General features: G+C 51.2%; 1 protein-coding gene and 1 pseudogene across 9 annotated transcripts in view; one reads left to right on the forward strand and one right to left on the reverse strand.

The window, feature by feature from the left end:
* Window positions 1-10,117, forward strand: part of LOC111771063 (uncharacterized) — a 35,182-nt gene extending 25,065 nt beyond the window's left edge. For 4 of the 9 annotated variants that reach the window (XM_070253750.1, XM_070253747.1, XM_070253748.1 and 1 more), the window contains 9 exons: window positions 1,437-1,558; window positions 3,277-3,315; window positions 3,986-4,029; window positions 4,552-4,628; window positions 8,566-8,631; window positions 8,778-8,816; window positions 9,099-9,182; window positions 9,588-9,630; window positions 9,956-10,117. In XM_070253750.1, coding sequence (XP_070109851.1) covers window positions 3,284-3,315; window positions 3,986-4,029; window positions 4,552-4,628; window positions 8,566-8,631; window positions 8,778-8,816; window positions 9,099-9,182; window positions 9,588-9,630; window positions 9,956-10,077 — 507 coding nt within the window. In that variant the 5' untranslated portion in view covers window positions 1,437-1,558; window positions 3,277-3,283 and the 3' untranslated portion in view covers window positions 10,078-10,117. Of the gene's footprint in view, window positions 1-1,436; window positions 1,860-3,276; window positions 3,316-3,985; window positions 4,030-4,551; window positions 4,629-8,565; window positions 8,632-8,777; window positions 8,817-9,098; window positions 9,276-9,587; window positions 9,631-9,810 lie in introns of those variants that run through there. The other 5 variants (XM_070253746.1, XM_070253745.1, XM_070253743.1 and 2 more) reach the window with 5 other exon arrangements.
* A 1,514-nt stretch (window positions 10,118-11,631) lies between these two features.
* Window positions 11,632-16,114, reverse strand: LOC100147660 (vitamin D(3) 25-hydroxylase-like; annotated as a pseudogene).
* Between the last annotated feature and the right edge of the window lie 386 nt (window positions 16,115-16,500).

Raw genomic sequence — 16,500 nt, forward strand, 5'->3', positions numbered from 1 at the left:
CTATTTTTTTGGAAGAGGTTGTGTAGAATTGATATTACTTCTTTCTTAAAAGTTTGGTAGCATTCACTAGTGAAGCCATATGGGCCTGAAGTTTTCTTTGTAGGAAAGTTACATAAACTCAATGTCTTTAATAGATATAGGGTTATTTAGGTCATATGTTTCTTCTTGCATGAGCTTTTGTACTTTGTGTCTTTAAAGATTTTGTCCATTTCATATATGTTGTCAAATTTATTGGCATAGCATTGTTCATAATATTTCCTTATTATCATTTTAGTATCTATAGAATCTGCATCATTGTCACCTTTATCATTCTTGACATTGATCTTTTTTTTTTTTTTTGCTGAGGAAGATTTGCCCTGAGCTAACATCATGCCAGTCTTCATCTATTTTTTAGTATGTGGGCTGCTAGCACAGCATGGTTGCTGATAGCGTGGTGTAGGTCTGTGCCTGGGAACTGAACCTGGCAGCTGAAGCAGAGCATGCTGGACTTAACCACTAGGCAATCAGGGCTGGCCCAATCTTGTTTCTTTTTTTCCTGATCTTTTCTGTCTAGAGGAGTATACATTTTGTTGATCTCACTAAGACAGCTTTTGGTTTTATTGTTTTTTTCTATTGTTTTTCTGTTTTCTATTTTATTTATTTCCACTCTGATCTTTTTTATTTTCTTTCTTGTGCTTACTTTGTGTTTATTTGCTTTTCTATTTCTAATTTCTTAAGGTAGAAACTGAGGTCATTGATTTGAGACTTTTCTTATTTTCTAATATAGGTCTTTAGAGCTATGAATTTCCTTCTACATACTGCTTTAGCTGCATCCCACAAATTTTGATTTTTTTCGTTTTTATTCAGTTGAAATAGTTTCTAGCTTTCTTTTTGATTTTTTTTCTTTCACCCATATGTTATTTAAAGGTGGGTTGTTTAGTTTCCAAATATTTAGGGGTTTTCTGGGATCTTTCTGTTACTGACTTCTAATTTAATTCTCTTGTGGTCAAAGAACATACTTGAAATGACTTTAATCTTTAAAAATTTATTAAGGCTTGTTTTATGGTTGAGAATAAGATCTGTCTTAGTAAATGTTTCATGTATATGTGAACCTAGGGCATTACTCAGTTTTAGCCATCCATAGTTTTATAATTATTATTTAGTTACATTTATAATAATTTGGGGATAGTAGAAGTTATTGTCTTGAGTCAAAAGATGTCTATTTGATGTCTTCAAGGTCCTCAAGGGTAGGCTCTGTGTCCTGTTTACCTTTCTATCTCCTCAGCATTGTTCCTGGCCCAAGATGGAAACTCAGCAGGCACCAGTTGAATGAATGGATGAATGGATGACACTTAGAAGTTGTCAGACTGTGTTCTTGTTTTTGACTCAGAAAATATGCTTATTGTGTTATGTGACAAGACTGAGTCTTACACCTTTGTGTTTTTGTGTCCCTACAGGACTTTGCATAGCGTTTGGCACATTGTAGGTGCTCAGGCAACATTGATGGCATTGAATGGAACTGAAGAGATACCTACAAAGGTGTTTCCTCTGACTGGTGGGGATTTAAAGCCGTCCTGAGGCAAGTGACAAACTGCTCTGACTAAAGTTGGAGAGGTTGTCCTGTCATAAAGCCCCCTAACACATGATGTCACACATAGACATCACTCTCCTTGTGAAAGGGAGGGGCTGTGTGCTGGACTTCCAGACTCAGCTGGGCTCCAGTGCCCTTCTCTGTCTTGGTCTTGGAGCCTGAGGGGAGGTGAGCAGGCTGCCTTGACACTGATATGGTCAAAGGATACTCTACAAATCATTAACGTCATCAGGGTTGCATATTTGGTAAGCGGGCTTGAAAGGCTGCTCTCAGTAAACCCACCAAGCAGGTGAAAATTGACTTTACAACTCCTAGCCTACCTTTTCTGTATCCCTTCCTACTTGGCATCCCCTTCTCCCCTCTTTGCCTCTGTCTCAGGACTCATTTTCTCTCCTTTCCTCCATCAAACCTCCTCTCAGAAGAAGCCTGATAACTTCACTCACCCCAAGTTATAAATGACTAACAAAGCTTACTGTTGAATACATTGCTAGCAATGTTCTCAGAGAGTGTGATTCAGGAGGAAGGTGCTGTAGTGCCCTGCAGAGAGGTGAACTGAGCCGAGGCCTGAAAAGGACCTGCTGGGACAGAAATGGATTGAAGTGGGTTGTGGAGTGAGGGAGAGGTGGGGAGGTGTGAAGACATCCATTGTAGACAGATCTGGTGGGAAGGGCAAGAGACAGTTAGGACAGTAGCTGGAGAAGGGATATGGGTTCAAGGGAGAAGCCTTTTTTTTTTAAATGGAAGAAACAACTGATGTGTTTAAATGCTAATAGGAAGGAGCCAGAAGAGAAGGAAAGGCTGAACACACAAGTAAGAGAGGGGCCCCTCAACCACCCAGGTTGTGAGAAGACTGGGTGAAATGGAGTGCAGGAGTCGGGCTAGCCTCAGAGAGGGGAGTGCAGCCTCCTCCCCTGAAGGGGAAATGGCCTGTGGAAGCAGAAAATGGATGGGTTTGGTGGCAGAAAGTCCAGGGAGCTCCCATCTGATGGTGCCTGTGTTCTCTGCTGAAAGTGAGGTGGGGTTGGAGGTTTAAAGAGAGAATCTGAAATAGTCCCTGTGGAGGATGAGAAACTGACTGAGGAAGTGGAGGCTTGCTGGGCCACGCTGGGGGTCCACCTTACACTGGAGACCTTGACTTAACAACAGCGTTAGTTTGTGTGGAATTCCGACACTGATGCTGGGATTCCGGACAGAGGGGGCATTTTGAGAAGCCTAGGGAGTCTCCCCCAGTACTCCCGAAATTACTCCAAAAATGCTGCATAACACAGAAAATACTTTAAAATATTAGCAGTTTTTAATTATGATTATTTACTATTATAATTGGCCACCTAAACCTGGGGACATTTTACACCAAATGTTCAATAGAACTCTACATTTTTCCTTAATGCTATCCCAACCCTCTTTCCCCATCCTTATTCCCTGGCATCTACCTCTCCAGCTCTGAGGGCTTTGAAACCATCTTTTGTTTGGGGCTCTGAGGTCTTGGGAGAAATTTCTGAGCGTTTTCCAAGCTCCTAGTGCTAGCCCACTTCATCCTGAGTCTGACCTCTAGCAGGCCACCCCCTGGCTGTGTCTTGCCAGTGAGGTCCTTGCCATTCCCCTAGCTGCCTCTGGCCCATTGTGAAACCTGTAAGCCACAGCGTAGAGGAACACTGGGGTCCCAGCACCGTGTGATGCACTGACAGTGGCCCATCTTCTCTTCTTAGAGTGAAAATGATGTTTGATCGCTGCTGCCAGAGAGAGAGGTAAGGTGTAGGTGGGCTCTGTTATCATGCCCCAGATGACCAGAAAGGAGGACCCCCACTTGGGCTCAAGAGGCAGGGAAAATAAGATTTTCTGTTCCCCTTTACCTGTGTGTTACAGTGTTTCTGGGTCTCAGGGTCAGGATGGAGGTCCTGGTCCTGGCAGGTGGGACATACCTGTGTGCATGTAGGCAGGTAGCCACCATCTTGGTAGTGCCAAGAAGGTCAACTTGTCCCAAGGGAGGGGTCCCAGAAGAGGAAGATGGGACATGGGATATTATTTCTAATCTGGTTGTGGGATCTGTCAGTGCAGAGTAGAGAGGGCTTTGGAGGGCTATAGGGAAAAGATCTAATCCAGTGCTGAATGAACAACTAAGATGGACCCATGTAAACAAGTAAAGGAGGAAAGGAGACAGGAGCGGGTCAGGGGGTCCTTGTGTTCTTCAGGCTCCAAGTCTGGCTTTTGAAGTAGGCTGAGACACAGTCATGCTGGCAGTCAGCGGGGAGCCCAGGCTGAGCCCTGTTACAGCTGACGGATTTATTCATCCCCAAGTGTTGATTGGACGTGCCTTAGTGGAGTAGGTCCTGGGGCTCAGATTGGGGAGGAAAGCTAGTACCACCAGTGAGGGCATGGGAGACCCCAGCCTCACATTCAGCTCTGCTTTCCTTCCAGGCTCTATAAGACCCTATACATAGTACACATCTTCATTCTTGCAGGTAAGGGCCTGGGTGCTGTGGTAGTTGGGGATGAAACTGGTTCTCCCTTCAGAGCTACCCCAGTCTCCAGCTGCCACCAGGGCTCCCAGAGGCCCCCTCCTGAGGTTGCCATATACCTGGCTCCCCAGGGGCTCCACACTGCTCAGAGCCAAAGCTGGCCTTCTTTTTCCCTTTCTTCCCTCTGCACCTTCATAGCGAACCTGGGAACCATGTCTAACTCTAAAACCCATACTTCCTCCTGCCAACCCCCCCCCCCCCCCCCCCCCCCCCACAACAAACCAACCAAAAAACTCACACAGCCTAGTAACATCCTACAGCAGTGGTCTTCAAATTTTTGCTTGCATACATTTGGAAAAACTATATATCCCCTCACACATTTTAACTTAATACCTAATATCTTTCATCACAAGTTTAAATAGTTTAAAAGGATATGATTTCCGGAATATTGTAAATATTGATATTTAAACATAATTACATTGCTCTTTTAAATGGTTTAACAAGTCTTTCTTCACCTCCCTGCAGGAGCGGTGTACTACTATTTTCACGGGTCTGTGGGGAAAACAGCCCCTGACCATGAGATTGTTGGGGAATCATCCCAGGTAGGAACTTCTGTCAGGGCCTAGAGGCTGGGACAGTCTCACTGTAGCCTGAATAGGGGTCATGCTCCTTGACCTCAGATGATCAACCAACTCTGTGTGTGTGTGTGTGTGTATGAATGTGAGGGCTCTGGAGAAGTTCCCTGTATTTCTGGCAAAGTGTCAAAACAGAGGACCACCCCTCATGGGCTGACCATGTGGTCACTTCAGAGCTCCATAACAGTGGCCTAGACAAACCTGAGAGAACAGATGATTCCCTAATGCATGTGAGTAGCCCTTGACTGTAGTTCCACACTCATGTGAATATGGTGGTGGTGAGTAGGACACCTGGTGTTGCATACCCTCTGTGATGTCTCAGGTGCAAGAACCTATGGCAGAAGCCCCTACTCCCAGCCCTTGGTCAGGAGAACACAAATGGATGCCCACTGGATGCCTGCTGAGGGCCACGCACTGTATTAGGTGCTGTCCATCTGTTATGTCATTTAAACCTCACAGCAACCAGCAGCTCCCATTTTATAGATGAGGAAGAGTGTCTAGACCCAGGCTGCCCAAAGTGATAGGACAGAACAGCACACCTGGTCTCTGGAGGCTTCCTGCTCTCCGTCTAGTGCTCTTGGGAAGAGGAGATTCCTCTGGGGACAAGGTTATCTGTGACCCAGAAACACTGAGCAGTGTGGGCTGCACCCTTTGGGAGTGGCTGTTCAGAGGCTGGGGAGCCAGGAAGAAGGCCCATGTTCGTAGGTGCCTTGAAGATCACTGAGTCCCACTTTGCTTCCTTTTTTTTTAAAAAAAAAATTAACCAGTCAAATTTCCATTTTAAAAAGTTATACTGTCATCAAAGATAGATATGCATGTACATAGTTTGATGAGTCAGAGTTTTAAGACTTCAAACAAAAAACTAGCTCCCTTTTGCTCCACCCCTCCTCACCCAGGATTCCCACAGCCCGGGCAAGTCTTTCCATCTTCCAACCTTTCCTGCTGTAGCCTTTGATTTTGCCTTTGTGTTTCTAAATAGACAGCTTATCCTGCTTTGTCTTGATTTTTCAGATTTAAACATTATCCAGTGAATTCCTACAATGGAACATGAGGATTTAGCTCTTGTAACAACTGTACACTTACTGCACCTCCAATACACACACCTCTTCTCTCCAGCCTTACAATACAGTCATAGCCTAGTTTTTGGCATTGTAAATTTTAAAATCTGAGTAATGACATATTCGATTCTTAACATTTTTTAAGTATCACTTTTGCTTTTTTGCTGATTTTTATCATTTTGGCTTTTAGGTCTCCCTCCCCCACAGTGGGCTCTTTTTATCCATTTTTTAAAATTAAGGTATTATTTACATAGAGTAAAATTCATCCTGTTTAGTGTACAGTTCTGTGAGGGTTTTTTTAAAACAAATTTTTGGTGAGGGAGATTGGCCCTGAGCTAACATCTGTTGCCAATCTTTCCTTTTTTTTTTTGAGGAAGATTAGCCCTGAGCTAACTACTGCCAATCTTCCTCTTTTTGCTGAGGAAGACTGGCCCTGAGCTAACATCTGTGCCCATCTTCCTCTCCTTTATATGTGGGACGCCTACCACAGCATGGCTTTTGCCAAGTGGTGCCATGTCCACACCCGGGATCCAAACCAGTGAACCCCGGGCTGCTGAGAAGCAGAAGGTACGAATTTAACCACTGCGCCACCAGGCCGGCCCCTGATCTTCCTCTTTTTTTAATTTTCTCCAAAGCCCCAGTACATAGTTGTATATCCTAGTTGTAAGTCATTCTAGTTCTTCTATGTGGGACACCGCCTTAGCGTGACTTGATGAGTGGTGTGTAGGTCTGTGCCCAGGCTCCGAACTGGCGAACCCTGGGCCACTGAAGTGGAGTGTGCGATCTTAACGACTCAGCCATGGGGCAGCCCCAATTCTGTGAGTTTTGATAAATGTATACAGTTGTGTAACCGCCACCAGAACCAAGACACAGAACAGTACCATCACTTCAAAAAATTCCCTCACGGCAGTCAACCCTTCCCCTGCTCCCAGCCCCTGGCATCCAGTGAACAGTTCTCTGTGCCTATAGTTTTGCCTGTGCAAGATTGTCACATAAGTATGTAGACTTTGAGTCTGATTTCTTTCACTTAGCACAATGCACCTGAGATCCATCCAGTTGTGAGTGCAGCAGTCATTTGATTTTCTTATTCCTGCGTAGTTGTCCACTGTGTGGATGTCCAACAGTTTGTCCATTCGTCAGTCAAAAGGCATTTGGATTGTTTCCAGTTTTCGGTGATTACAAATCAAACCACTATAAATATTCATGTATAAGTTTTGTATGAACATAGGTTTTCCTTTCACTTAGGTATATATCTAGCAGAGGGATTGTTGGGGCATGTGGTAAGTGTATGTTTAGTTTTGTAAAAAACTGTCAAACTTCTCCAAAGTAGCTCGTACCCATCTGGCATTCTCACCAGCAATGAAAGAGAGGTTCCAGTTGTTCCACAGTCACTCCAGCACTTGCCTTTATTTTTTAGCCATTCTAATACAGTCATGTGTCACATAACAACATTTCCATCAATGACTGACCGCATACATGACAGTGATCCCATAAGAATAATACTATATAGCCTAGGTGTGTAGTAGGCTATACTATCTAGGTTTGTGTACATACACTATATGATGTTCGCACAATGACAAAATCGCCTAATGAGCCATTTCTCAGAACGTATCCCTATCATTAAGCAATGCATGACTGTAGGTGTATGTCATAATTTCATTAGACCAATATTGAAGGTTTACATTTTAAAACTATGTAAGTAGTATTCCTAGCTGAGTCACGTAGTGTACTATGATTACTCTTCTTTGTGTATAATTTTGGTTTTGCCTCTTTTTTAAAATTTTAGTTTTCTCTGTATCTATAATTAATTCATCTAAGCTCTCTGCCAAAAACATAAATCTCCTTCTAATACATTTAGACAAATTAGATGATTTATTAGTATGATCACTTTCATGGAGACAGATCTCATGGAGCCCTCCATCCTCCTGTTTCCATCTGGATGGGATGGTCAGCCGTCCTAGGATCTCCCTTCACCGTTGCTCTGGGGAACACTGTATTTCTCTCATGTGTGGGAGCCCATGGTACCCTTCTGTTTTGGTGGAGCACAACCTCCAGTTGCTTCCTGAGGGGTGATCTTGAGATATTACATGTCTGAAAAGGTCTTAATTCATACTCGACTAAGAGTTTGGCTGGGTATAGAATTCTAGACTAGAAATAATTTTCTCACAGAATTTGAAGATCTTCATCGTCTTCTGGCTTCAAAGGTTGGTATTGAAAAGTCTGATGAAAGTTGAATTCCTGAAACAGGCTTTTTCTTTGCATGTCTGCAAGTTTTTAGGTTCTTTGTTGTCTTCAGTGTTCTGAAATTATTTATGACATAACCTCAGATGGGTCTCCTTCATCCATTGTCCTGGACACTTAGTGTTTCCTTCTCTTCTGGAAACTCATTTGCCCTCATCTTTGGGAAATTGTTTTGGTAGAAAAGCAATGTGTTTATTTGATATCTCTCCCTGCCATTCCAGTCTCTGTTCCCTCTTTTAGAAAGATCTATGATAGAGATGCTGGAGCTCTTGATCTCGCTCTGTTCTTTCTGGGGAATATTTCTTTCAACTTTTATCTTCTACACTTTGATTAGCTTTTTCATTCCCATTATCATATCATAATTTTGTTTTTCACAAATTAGAGGTTGTTATTTGAATATTTCTATTTTGGAGCCTATTCTTGTTTTATGAATGCAAAGTTTTATCTTTCTAAAGACATCAATTACTGTTTGTTTGAAGTTTTCCTTAAATCTCTGGTAATCTTAGGCGTCTGCATATACAGGCAGTGACGGTGGACTAGTCTGTAGCTGAGCCCTTAGATGTCACCTCAGCCTTCCCTCCCTCCTCTCTCTCCTTGTCATGCAGCCCATAGGGAAGACCTTAAGGCCAGTGTGGGGGCTGATGGATAAGTGCTACCCTGTGACCACTCAGGTGGGTAAGGGCTGGGGTTCCCTCTTCCCCTAGAGTGGGGTGGCTGTCCTGGGCACCCTTGGAAGGCACAGTGAGAGAATGGGCCAGGCAGGGAAAACTCCCAGCCACACATAGCTGTGTATCTCCTCTCTTGTTTCCCTCTATAGAGACGTAGAGTTAAGAGTGGGAAGAAGCAAGCCTCTGAGGTAAGTGATGCCTCCCCTGGAAGGGTCCAGGGCTGGGGCTGTCTCGTGTCAGAGCTCCATGAGACCCACAGACACCCCAGCCCATGGCAGGGAGCCCTAGGGATAGTGGGAGGGCCCCCTATGGGAAACTTGCCACTCTACCACAGCTTGAGCTGAGAAGGGAAGGACATCCCTGGCAAAGCAAAGAACTATACACACACCCCAAGTGTGGAGAACAGGGGAGGGATGAGGCATTCTGGGGAGCTTTCTGCCTATATTCTGCCCTCTTGTTCCTCCCTGCAGGCCATGACCCCCAAGGCAATGGGAGGACTGAATGATGCTGCCCCCAAGGAGGAGACTGACATCTTGTCTCAGGATGAAGGGGAGGTGAGATCCCTAGGGGAGGAAGCAGCCAGCGCCATTCCTTCTGGGAAGGAGGTGGCTGAGGAGGAAGAGGTGGCAGGGACCCCAAGCTGGGAGGTAAGGCAGCTTGGCACCCCAACTGGAACATCCCCAGCATGGGTCCTACTGAGAAGCCCCAGAGCACTGCAGGGTAGGGAGGCCGTGGGGAAGGAGGCTGGGGTGGGGGCACCCCTAAGACCACTGGCCCAAACTGCCATCTCAGTGGAGCAAGGAGCTCTGTGTGGAGGGGAGAGGCAGTAAACATGGTGTGAGCAGAAAGTAGGTCTGAAGCCTAGCCTCCTCTGATTTCCTGTGAAGTGAGGCCTCAGTTTCCCCATCTGCACAGTGTAGAACCTGTCTCATCCCACCACTGTGCTCCTTCCTTTCCAGGGAAGTAAAAAGATCCGGAAGGAGATGGCTGTACATCCTGCTGGTAAGAGAGGACCCCAGGTGCCTCCCTCCCTAATTTCAGTGACCTTGCAGAGGTCACAAATAGCCCAGCCCCTCTCAGACCCTCCTGCCCCAGAGAGGGAAGGGACGACCCCTGGTGGCCAGATGCACCCACTTTCCTGAATGAGCCTCCCCCACCTCCTGCTTCCTTCCTGCTTGGCAGGAACTCAAGGCCACTCCCGTGAGCTGGAGGAATACCTAGCCTTTTATCAATGTGGACCTGCTGCCCTGCCATCAGGGACCCCTGGCCCTGGCGAAAAGTCCTCCCAGCAAGGGACCCACAGGGCACACTTGCTTGTGCTTTTCAGAGGCCTCTGAGGTGGAGAGCAAGGAGGAAAGGCCCGTGGGTAGGGTCCCCCAGCTCCTGAGGAAGCTGTGGCTGGGCTGGTTCCCAGCCTCTGACGTCCCCGAGACTCTGAACCACGAATGACGAAGTATCAATAAATCCACAGAGTTGCTGCTTCTGCAGACTCGCCTGCCTCCTCTCTGGGGCTTCATTCTTCACAAACCCAGTGTGGCCCCGTCCACACTCCCTGTCCTGACAAGCTGCAGGAACGCCCCCCTCCTGCCACCAAGCCCTGACATGACAGTAGATACTCTGGAGAGGCTGAAGGAGGCCCTGCTGGCTTTCTGACTTAGTGCCAAGGGACACATCAAATTCCCTGAGTGCTGAGAGCTGGGAGCTCCCTGTCATGAGTGCGCCTGGAAGACATTCCACCCCTGTCAGGGATGCTGTTGGGTGAGGCTGATCTGGAAAAAGAGGCCTGGAGACGCTGCTTCTGCCCTGAGTGTTGGTGGTCCCTAAACTGTTACCTAAATGCACCAGGGGGTCTGCCCAAGACTCGGGTAAGCAGACAGTCATTAGAAACCCTTGGGTACTGCCTGTATGATCAGTCCAGAGCCAGTCAACTGTAGGGGTGGGGACAGGGGGAGCATGGCAGTCTGTGCCCTTGGCTAGGGCTCAGGGCTAACAAGGTCACAGCCGCAGAGTCAGAGCAGTAAGTGAGGCCCCAGTGGCCATCTGGTACAACAATCTCATTGGCTGAAGGGGAAACAGAAGCCCAGGGCAGTGGGAGACTGGCCCAGGGTCATGGACTGTACTGGCAGAGCAAGGACAGGAGCCAGGGTATCCTCCTCCAGGGTCCCAAAGTGACCTCCTTCTCCTCTGGCCATCCCACTATCACATGGGTCCAAGGTTGATCCATGTTCCTAGGACATGCCTGTGGCCCACAGGGCTTATTCCCTGCTCTTGGCCAAGCCTGCTGAGAGCCTGGCCTGACACAGCCACTCTGAGGATGGTGTTATGGGTTGGAGCCCAGACCAGTGTACTCCTCCAGCTCCAGCCTGGCTGTGAGCAACTCCTACTGCTCAGTGGCCTGGACATGAGTATCCCTGAGGAGCTGAGAAAGGGAGACCCTCCTATCTTTGGATGACTAAGAGGGTCAGGGAGGTGCTCACTCCTGGACTGCCACCAGGCTTCCCAGGGAGGATGCTGGCACCTGAGGACTGAACCTGCGTGTTAACCTGGCACATGCCTTCCCGGCCATCCTTGAGTTCCCCACCTATTGGGGTGTCATAGATGAAGGCGGGCAGCAGATTTGATGGTGCTGGCTGAGCTGCTGGCATGTGCTGTGAGTTGGGTGTCATTGGGCCTGAAATGTGTGTATCCAGACTGAGTAGGGCCCTCCCCATCCCCACCAGGGCCTCAATGATGTCTCTCAGTAGACTATTCCACCTCCTCCTGTCAGGAGCCAGGACCTATGTGTAGATTTTGTCATTAATTTGAGTAACCAGTGTTGGGTCTCCATGGGTAACTAGGGGGTAAGCTGTCACCTTCTGAGCCTCAGTATGCCAGTCTCTCAAATGGGGTCAAATGCCACATAAGGCTTGATCAGGGAAGGGTAGGAGCTGGTCCTGGGGAGGCTGTTGAGGCCACATCACAGCCAGGAGCTGGTCAGGGGGCCCATAAGGGACTCAAACCAGGTTGGAGCATCATACTGGTTTATTGGACATCAGGACCCCTGCTGAGGAGTGGGTTCAAGGCTTGGTGTCACCCCTCTAGCGGGGCTCAGCGCAGAGCTGGTAGGGGGACGGGGTCACCAGGAAGCCAAAGACACCATGATCGCTGGGGCGGGGCTGCCCAGCGGGCACCGAGAAGCTGAAGCGCTGCAGGAGGCAGGTGAAGAAGAGGAAGAGCTCCATGCGGGCCAGGGGCTCCCCGAGGCACGAGCGGCAGCCTGTGGGTGGGGATGGGGGTCAGCGAGCCTGGGGGCCTGGGCTCCACGCCTCCAAGACTCCCCAGGAGGGGCAGCGAGCCGGGCTCCCCACAGGCACCTGCTGAGAAGGGCATGAAGGCCTCCTGCTTGACGAAGTGGCCCTGGGCGTCAAGGAAGTGCTCAGGGTGGAAGCGGAAGGGCTTCTTCCAGACGGTTTCATCCTTCAGCACTGATGACAGGTTGGTGATGAGCGTGGTCCCCTGGCAGGAGATGCCTGGCATGGGTGTGGTCTGGGCTGGGGGATGCCTAGAACCCTGCCACCAAACGTGCTTGGGCCACACTCTCTGCCTGGTACAGACCTGATCTCTTGCAAGTCAATCTCAGCCCCAGAAGCTGCCTAGCACCCTCCCTGTCCCCATGTCATGCCCAAGTGACCTCCCTTCATAGGTGCCCTCATGCCACCTGTCCCTGCATGCATGGCTCCTCCAACACACTGCAGCATATTTTAGTTTGTCTTCTCCCCCCAGCCCCCCACTGGGGCTCTGAATGGACGGGGTCAGCCCTGCCTCTACTTCATCCCCATACCCTCCCAGGCTGGACACTTGGTGCCAGTGGAAATGAGAATTAGGTGGCTTGGGTTCCAGTCCTGGCCCCACCTGGCAATGGTAATGCTGGGGCTACCAGGGGGCACGTGGAGCTGGGCTGGGGTGAGGAGGGCCGCAGGCCTACCTTGGGGATGAGGAAGCCCTGCACTTCAATGTCGTGAGATGTCATGTGGGCCACGCCCAGTGGGATGATGTCCCCAAAGCGCTGAACCTCGTGGACCACGGCCATGGTGAAGGGCATGCAGGCCTGGTCCCCCATCTCTGGTCACCGCGCCTGCCCTATCACCTCATCGATCTCCTGTTGGACACGGCCTGGAAAGACAAGCGTCCCCATAGTGGTCAGAACACAGGGGGCTGCACCCCAACCTCCTGACTCCCATGCAGGGGCTGTGCCCATGTGGAGGAGGAGGTTACTTTGACCTGTGAGCAGGGCCCAGCCTCTGCTCAGAGCTCCTGGTGGCCATCCCAAGGTCGGGGTCCCCAGCCTGTCTGCCTCCACCCTGGCCCATCCCACCAGGCTTCCAGTGTGGGCTCACATTGCACATCTGGGTGCAGGATCATGAGCAGGAGCGCCCAGTCCAGCGTGGTCGAGGTGGTCATCATTCCGGCAGAGAACAGGTCAGCCACCAGCATGCGTAGGTTGTCATCATTGAAGCTGCTCTCCAGGTTCCCGTTGGCCTGGGCCATGCAGAGAGGGTGGGCTCAGGGGCAGAGTGAGGGAACCCCAAATGGCCTCTCACTCTGCACCCTTCAGCCGAGGTGCCCTAACGCTGGGTGATACATAGGCCCCACCTTGCCTGGGCTTGCATCATTGGGTCCTCAACCCACCAGCTTGTCCCTGTCCTTGGCAGCTCACCTTCTCCACTTCATCCAGGAAGGTATCAGTCAGGTCTCGAGGTGGTTGGGCCCGGTCCCGGGTTATCCTGTGTTCGGTGACCAGCTCATCTAGCAGGGCCATGAAGGTCTTATGCCCTGGAAAGACCTTAGCAGCCAGCCCGGGGATGTGCAGGAGCACGGGGATCGCGTTCAGCACCTTTTGGGGCCATACATGTACGGTCCTGGATCCTCACTGTGCTCCCGTGTTCACCTCCCCCAGTCAGTTCCCAGCATCCTCCAGGGTGTCTCCACCATTGACCTGGTTCCTACCAAAGTTGAGGCCTCGACACTGTGTCCTTACCTGGGCCCCAAAAGGATAAATCTAAAGTCTACATCTCATGGGTTCCTGTGGCTTTCAACGAAAGAGGTACAAATTCTTTAGCCCTCCCCTGGGGCCGGCTGAGCCAAGGTCCCTCTCTGCAAATCCTCCTCCGCGGAGGCCCATTGCAGGGCAGAAGCCTTCTCCTTGGAGCTCGCCTGCAGGGCTCCTTGGCCTCCTCCACCCTCTAACCTCGGGCAGGAAGCCTGACTCCTCTTTCACCAAGTCCTCTGTTAGGTCCACGAGCTTGAGGAAGCGCGGGTCGTTGTAGTCGAAGCGGCGCCCGAAGGTCAGGGAGGCGATCACGTTGCTCACCGCTTTATTCAGGAGGGCGTTGGGGCTAAAGGGCCTTCCTAGAAGGGGACGGTGCAGGTCACGGGGTCGCCTCCAGGTCCTCCTCTCCAGCCTCCATCCCTGTCTCCTGGCCCTCAGCCCAGCACTCACCGGCCTGGTCGGCGAAGGCGGCACAGAGGTACGAGGCCTCCTGGGTCACCCACTGCTCCAGGGACTTCTTGCCCATGCCGAAGTTGCGCAGGGTGGACACGGAGAAGCGCCGCTGCTCCCGCCACGCGCGTCCAAAGCGGGCGAAGATCACCCCTGTGGGTGGGGAGGCCACGTGGGCGTGGCTCGGCTGTGACCTCGCCCCTCTTCTGCGCGCACACCTTGCTCACAGGCTCGCCTGCCCTTCCGTCAAGGCATCAATATTCCCCTGACCCCGCCCCAGGCTCTACTCTCTCAGTCCCGCCCGCTTTGGTGAAGGCCCCGCCCCTGCTCCCACCACCCAAACCACATTGGTCCCCTCAAAATCCCGCCCACTTTACACTCGCCCCTGGCTGGGGAAGGGTACAACTCTCTGTCCGCCCACTTTGCTCGCCAGCTCTACCCGCTGCGGGTAGTTCTTGGCCCCAATCTCCTCTCCACACCGTGACACTCTTCCGATTCAGGGAAGGCCCTGGCCCGCCCCATACCCGCCCCATACCAGCCCACACTGACTCAGTCCCCCCTCTTTCCCGCCCACCCGGACGTCCCCTTTCTTCTCGCATTGGCCCGGTGCCCGTCCATTCCCTGCAAGTCCCCGCCTTCCGCGCCGCCCACAGCCACCCCTCTCGAGCTTGGCGCAGGCTCCTTCCTCCGCCTGCTGTTCAACAAATTTGCTGAGATATCCTTGCGCTAGGAGACCACCATCCTTCCTCCAATTGTGCCTGCCGGGTCTACGGTCAATGCGGTCCCAGTCCCTGCCGGGCGGCGGTGCCCCCCCTCCTCCGCTTGCCTTCGGAGCGCGGCCTGAAGCCCAGGTGCTCGAAGATATGTGCAGGTGGGCGGTCGGAGGTGTCCTCGCCGCGGTGCACCAGCGCCTCGCGCATGGCCGCCAGCCCGTTGAGCACGACCACGGGCTTCCAAGCCAGCTGCAGGCTGAACACGTCCCCGAAGCGACGCCGCAGCTGCGGGCCGAGGGTCGAGGGCGTTGGTGAAGCCTGGCCCCCCGCCCCGTTGCCAGCCCTAGTCTCCTGGCACTAGCTTTGGGGGACCCCCGAGCTGCTGGCAGCTAGCACGTGCAAGGACTGTATTTGGCTTTGTTATGCTGGGGGTCACAACCTATAGGGTTGAGGACCTCACGTTGGATCACGCCACCCAGCTATGACTTTGCAGAGGTCACCGAAATTGTCAGAAGGCCAAGTTAGCATCCCATTTTACAGGCAGAAGAAACTGAGGTTCAGAGAGGTGAGCAATCAGGCCCAAGGTCTCACAGCAGCAACAGATTTGAACCTGATCACCGTCCCCTCTCAACTTCGACTTCCTGAATTAAATGGGGCTCATGAGCAGACTCCCCTCCCCCAATCTCAAGATCTTTCCTCCTGATGTCATCAGAAGGGACTCAGGCTCGCATAACTTATGCCATGTCCCACTGGATCCCAAACTCACAACCAAGTCCGTCCGCACTCCCGACTTTTGCCCTCTCTGACCTTTGATGGGAAAATTCAAACTGTCCCCCAGGCCCTGCCCAGCTGCCCTCCCCCAGGAGGCCTCTCACACCTGCCTCCTCCTTTCCACCAGCTCCTTGTCCAGCCTGTGGCTTCTCCACCACCCACTGTCTACTGCTAGCTGGGTCCCCAGCACCTCTGTGCCTACCTCACACGTTCCTCACCCGAGTAAAGCTGCAAATCGAGTCCTGGAAGTCCACCTGCAGCAGGTTGCCCAGCCCAGGCAGGGGCATGGGGCCTTGTGGGTAGCGTGGGGCCCAGCGTTGGCGCCGATGCATCAGGTCCACCAGGAGCAGGAAGATAGCCACGGCCACGGTCAGGAGCCCCAGTGTATCCCCGGTCAGTGCTCCCATTGCTACTTTAGTGGACACTGGGCTCCTCCAGACACACTGGCACCCTTTACCACACCAAGCACCAGGACCAGGCCAGGCAGGGCTCTCTCACCACCCCTGAGGGTGTGACCAACCTGGGACCTCTTTATAAAGCAGCCAGACTGGCCTTTGCCCTCTGCCCTGAGCCTACCTGTTGGCATGACTGTGCTGCCAGAGGGTGCAGGGAGGGGCCGGGGAAGGTCAGTGCAGGGGTGGCGCAGAAGTCCTGTCCTTGCTGTTCTTCCCAGGTGCTTACCCTGGGTGTAGGTGGGAGGAAGTCAATATATCCCCCCTACCAGCCTGACTCCTTAGCATTGTATTAGCTTCAAGGCAGAACCAGGGATCTTTGGGCTTGATCCTGCCACTCTCCTGTCTCATTAGGCCTCTCACCCCCTAGTGTGGTGACAGCTTCATTCGCAGAACAAGTCCTTGCTTTCCCTTATCACACCTGCCTCCTCCTGAGAGGCCTTCCCCTGGAAGGTCG

Source organism: Equus caballus, chromosome 28 (assembly GCF_041296265.1).
Source record: "Equus caballus isolate H_3958 breed thoroughbred chromosome 28, TB-T2T, whole genome shotgun sequence".
NCBI lineage: Eukaryota > Metazoa > Chordata > Mammalia > Perissodactyla > Equidae > Equus > Equus caballus.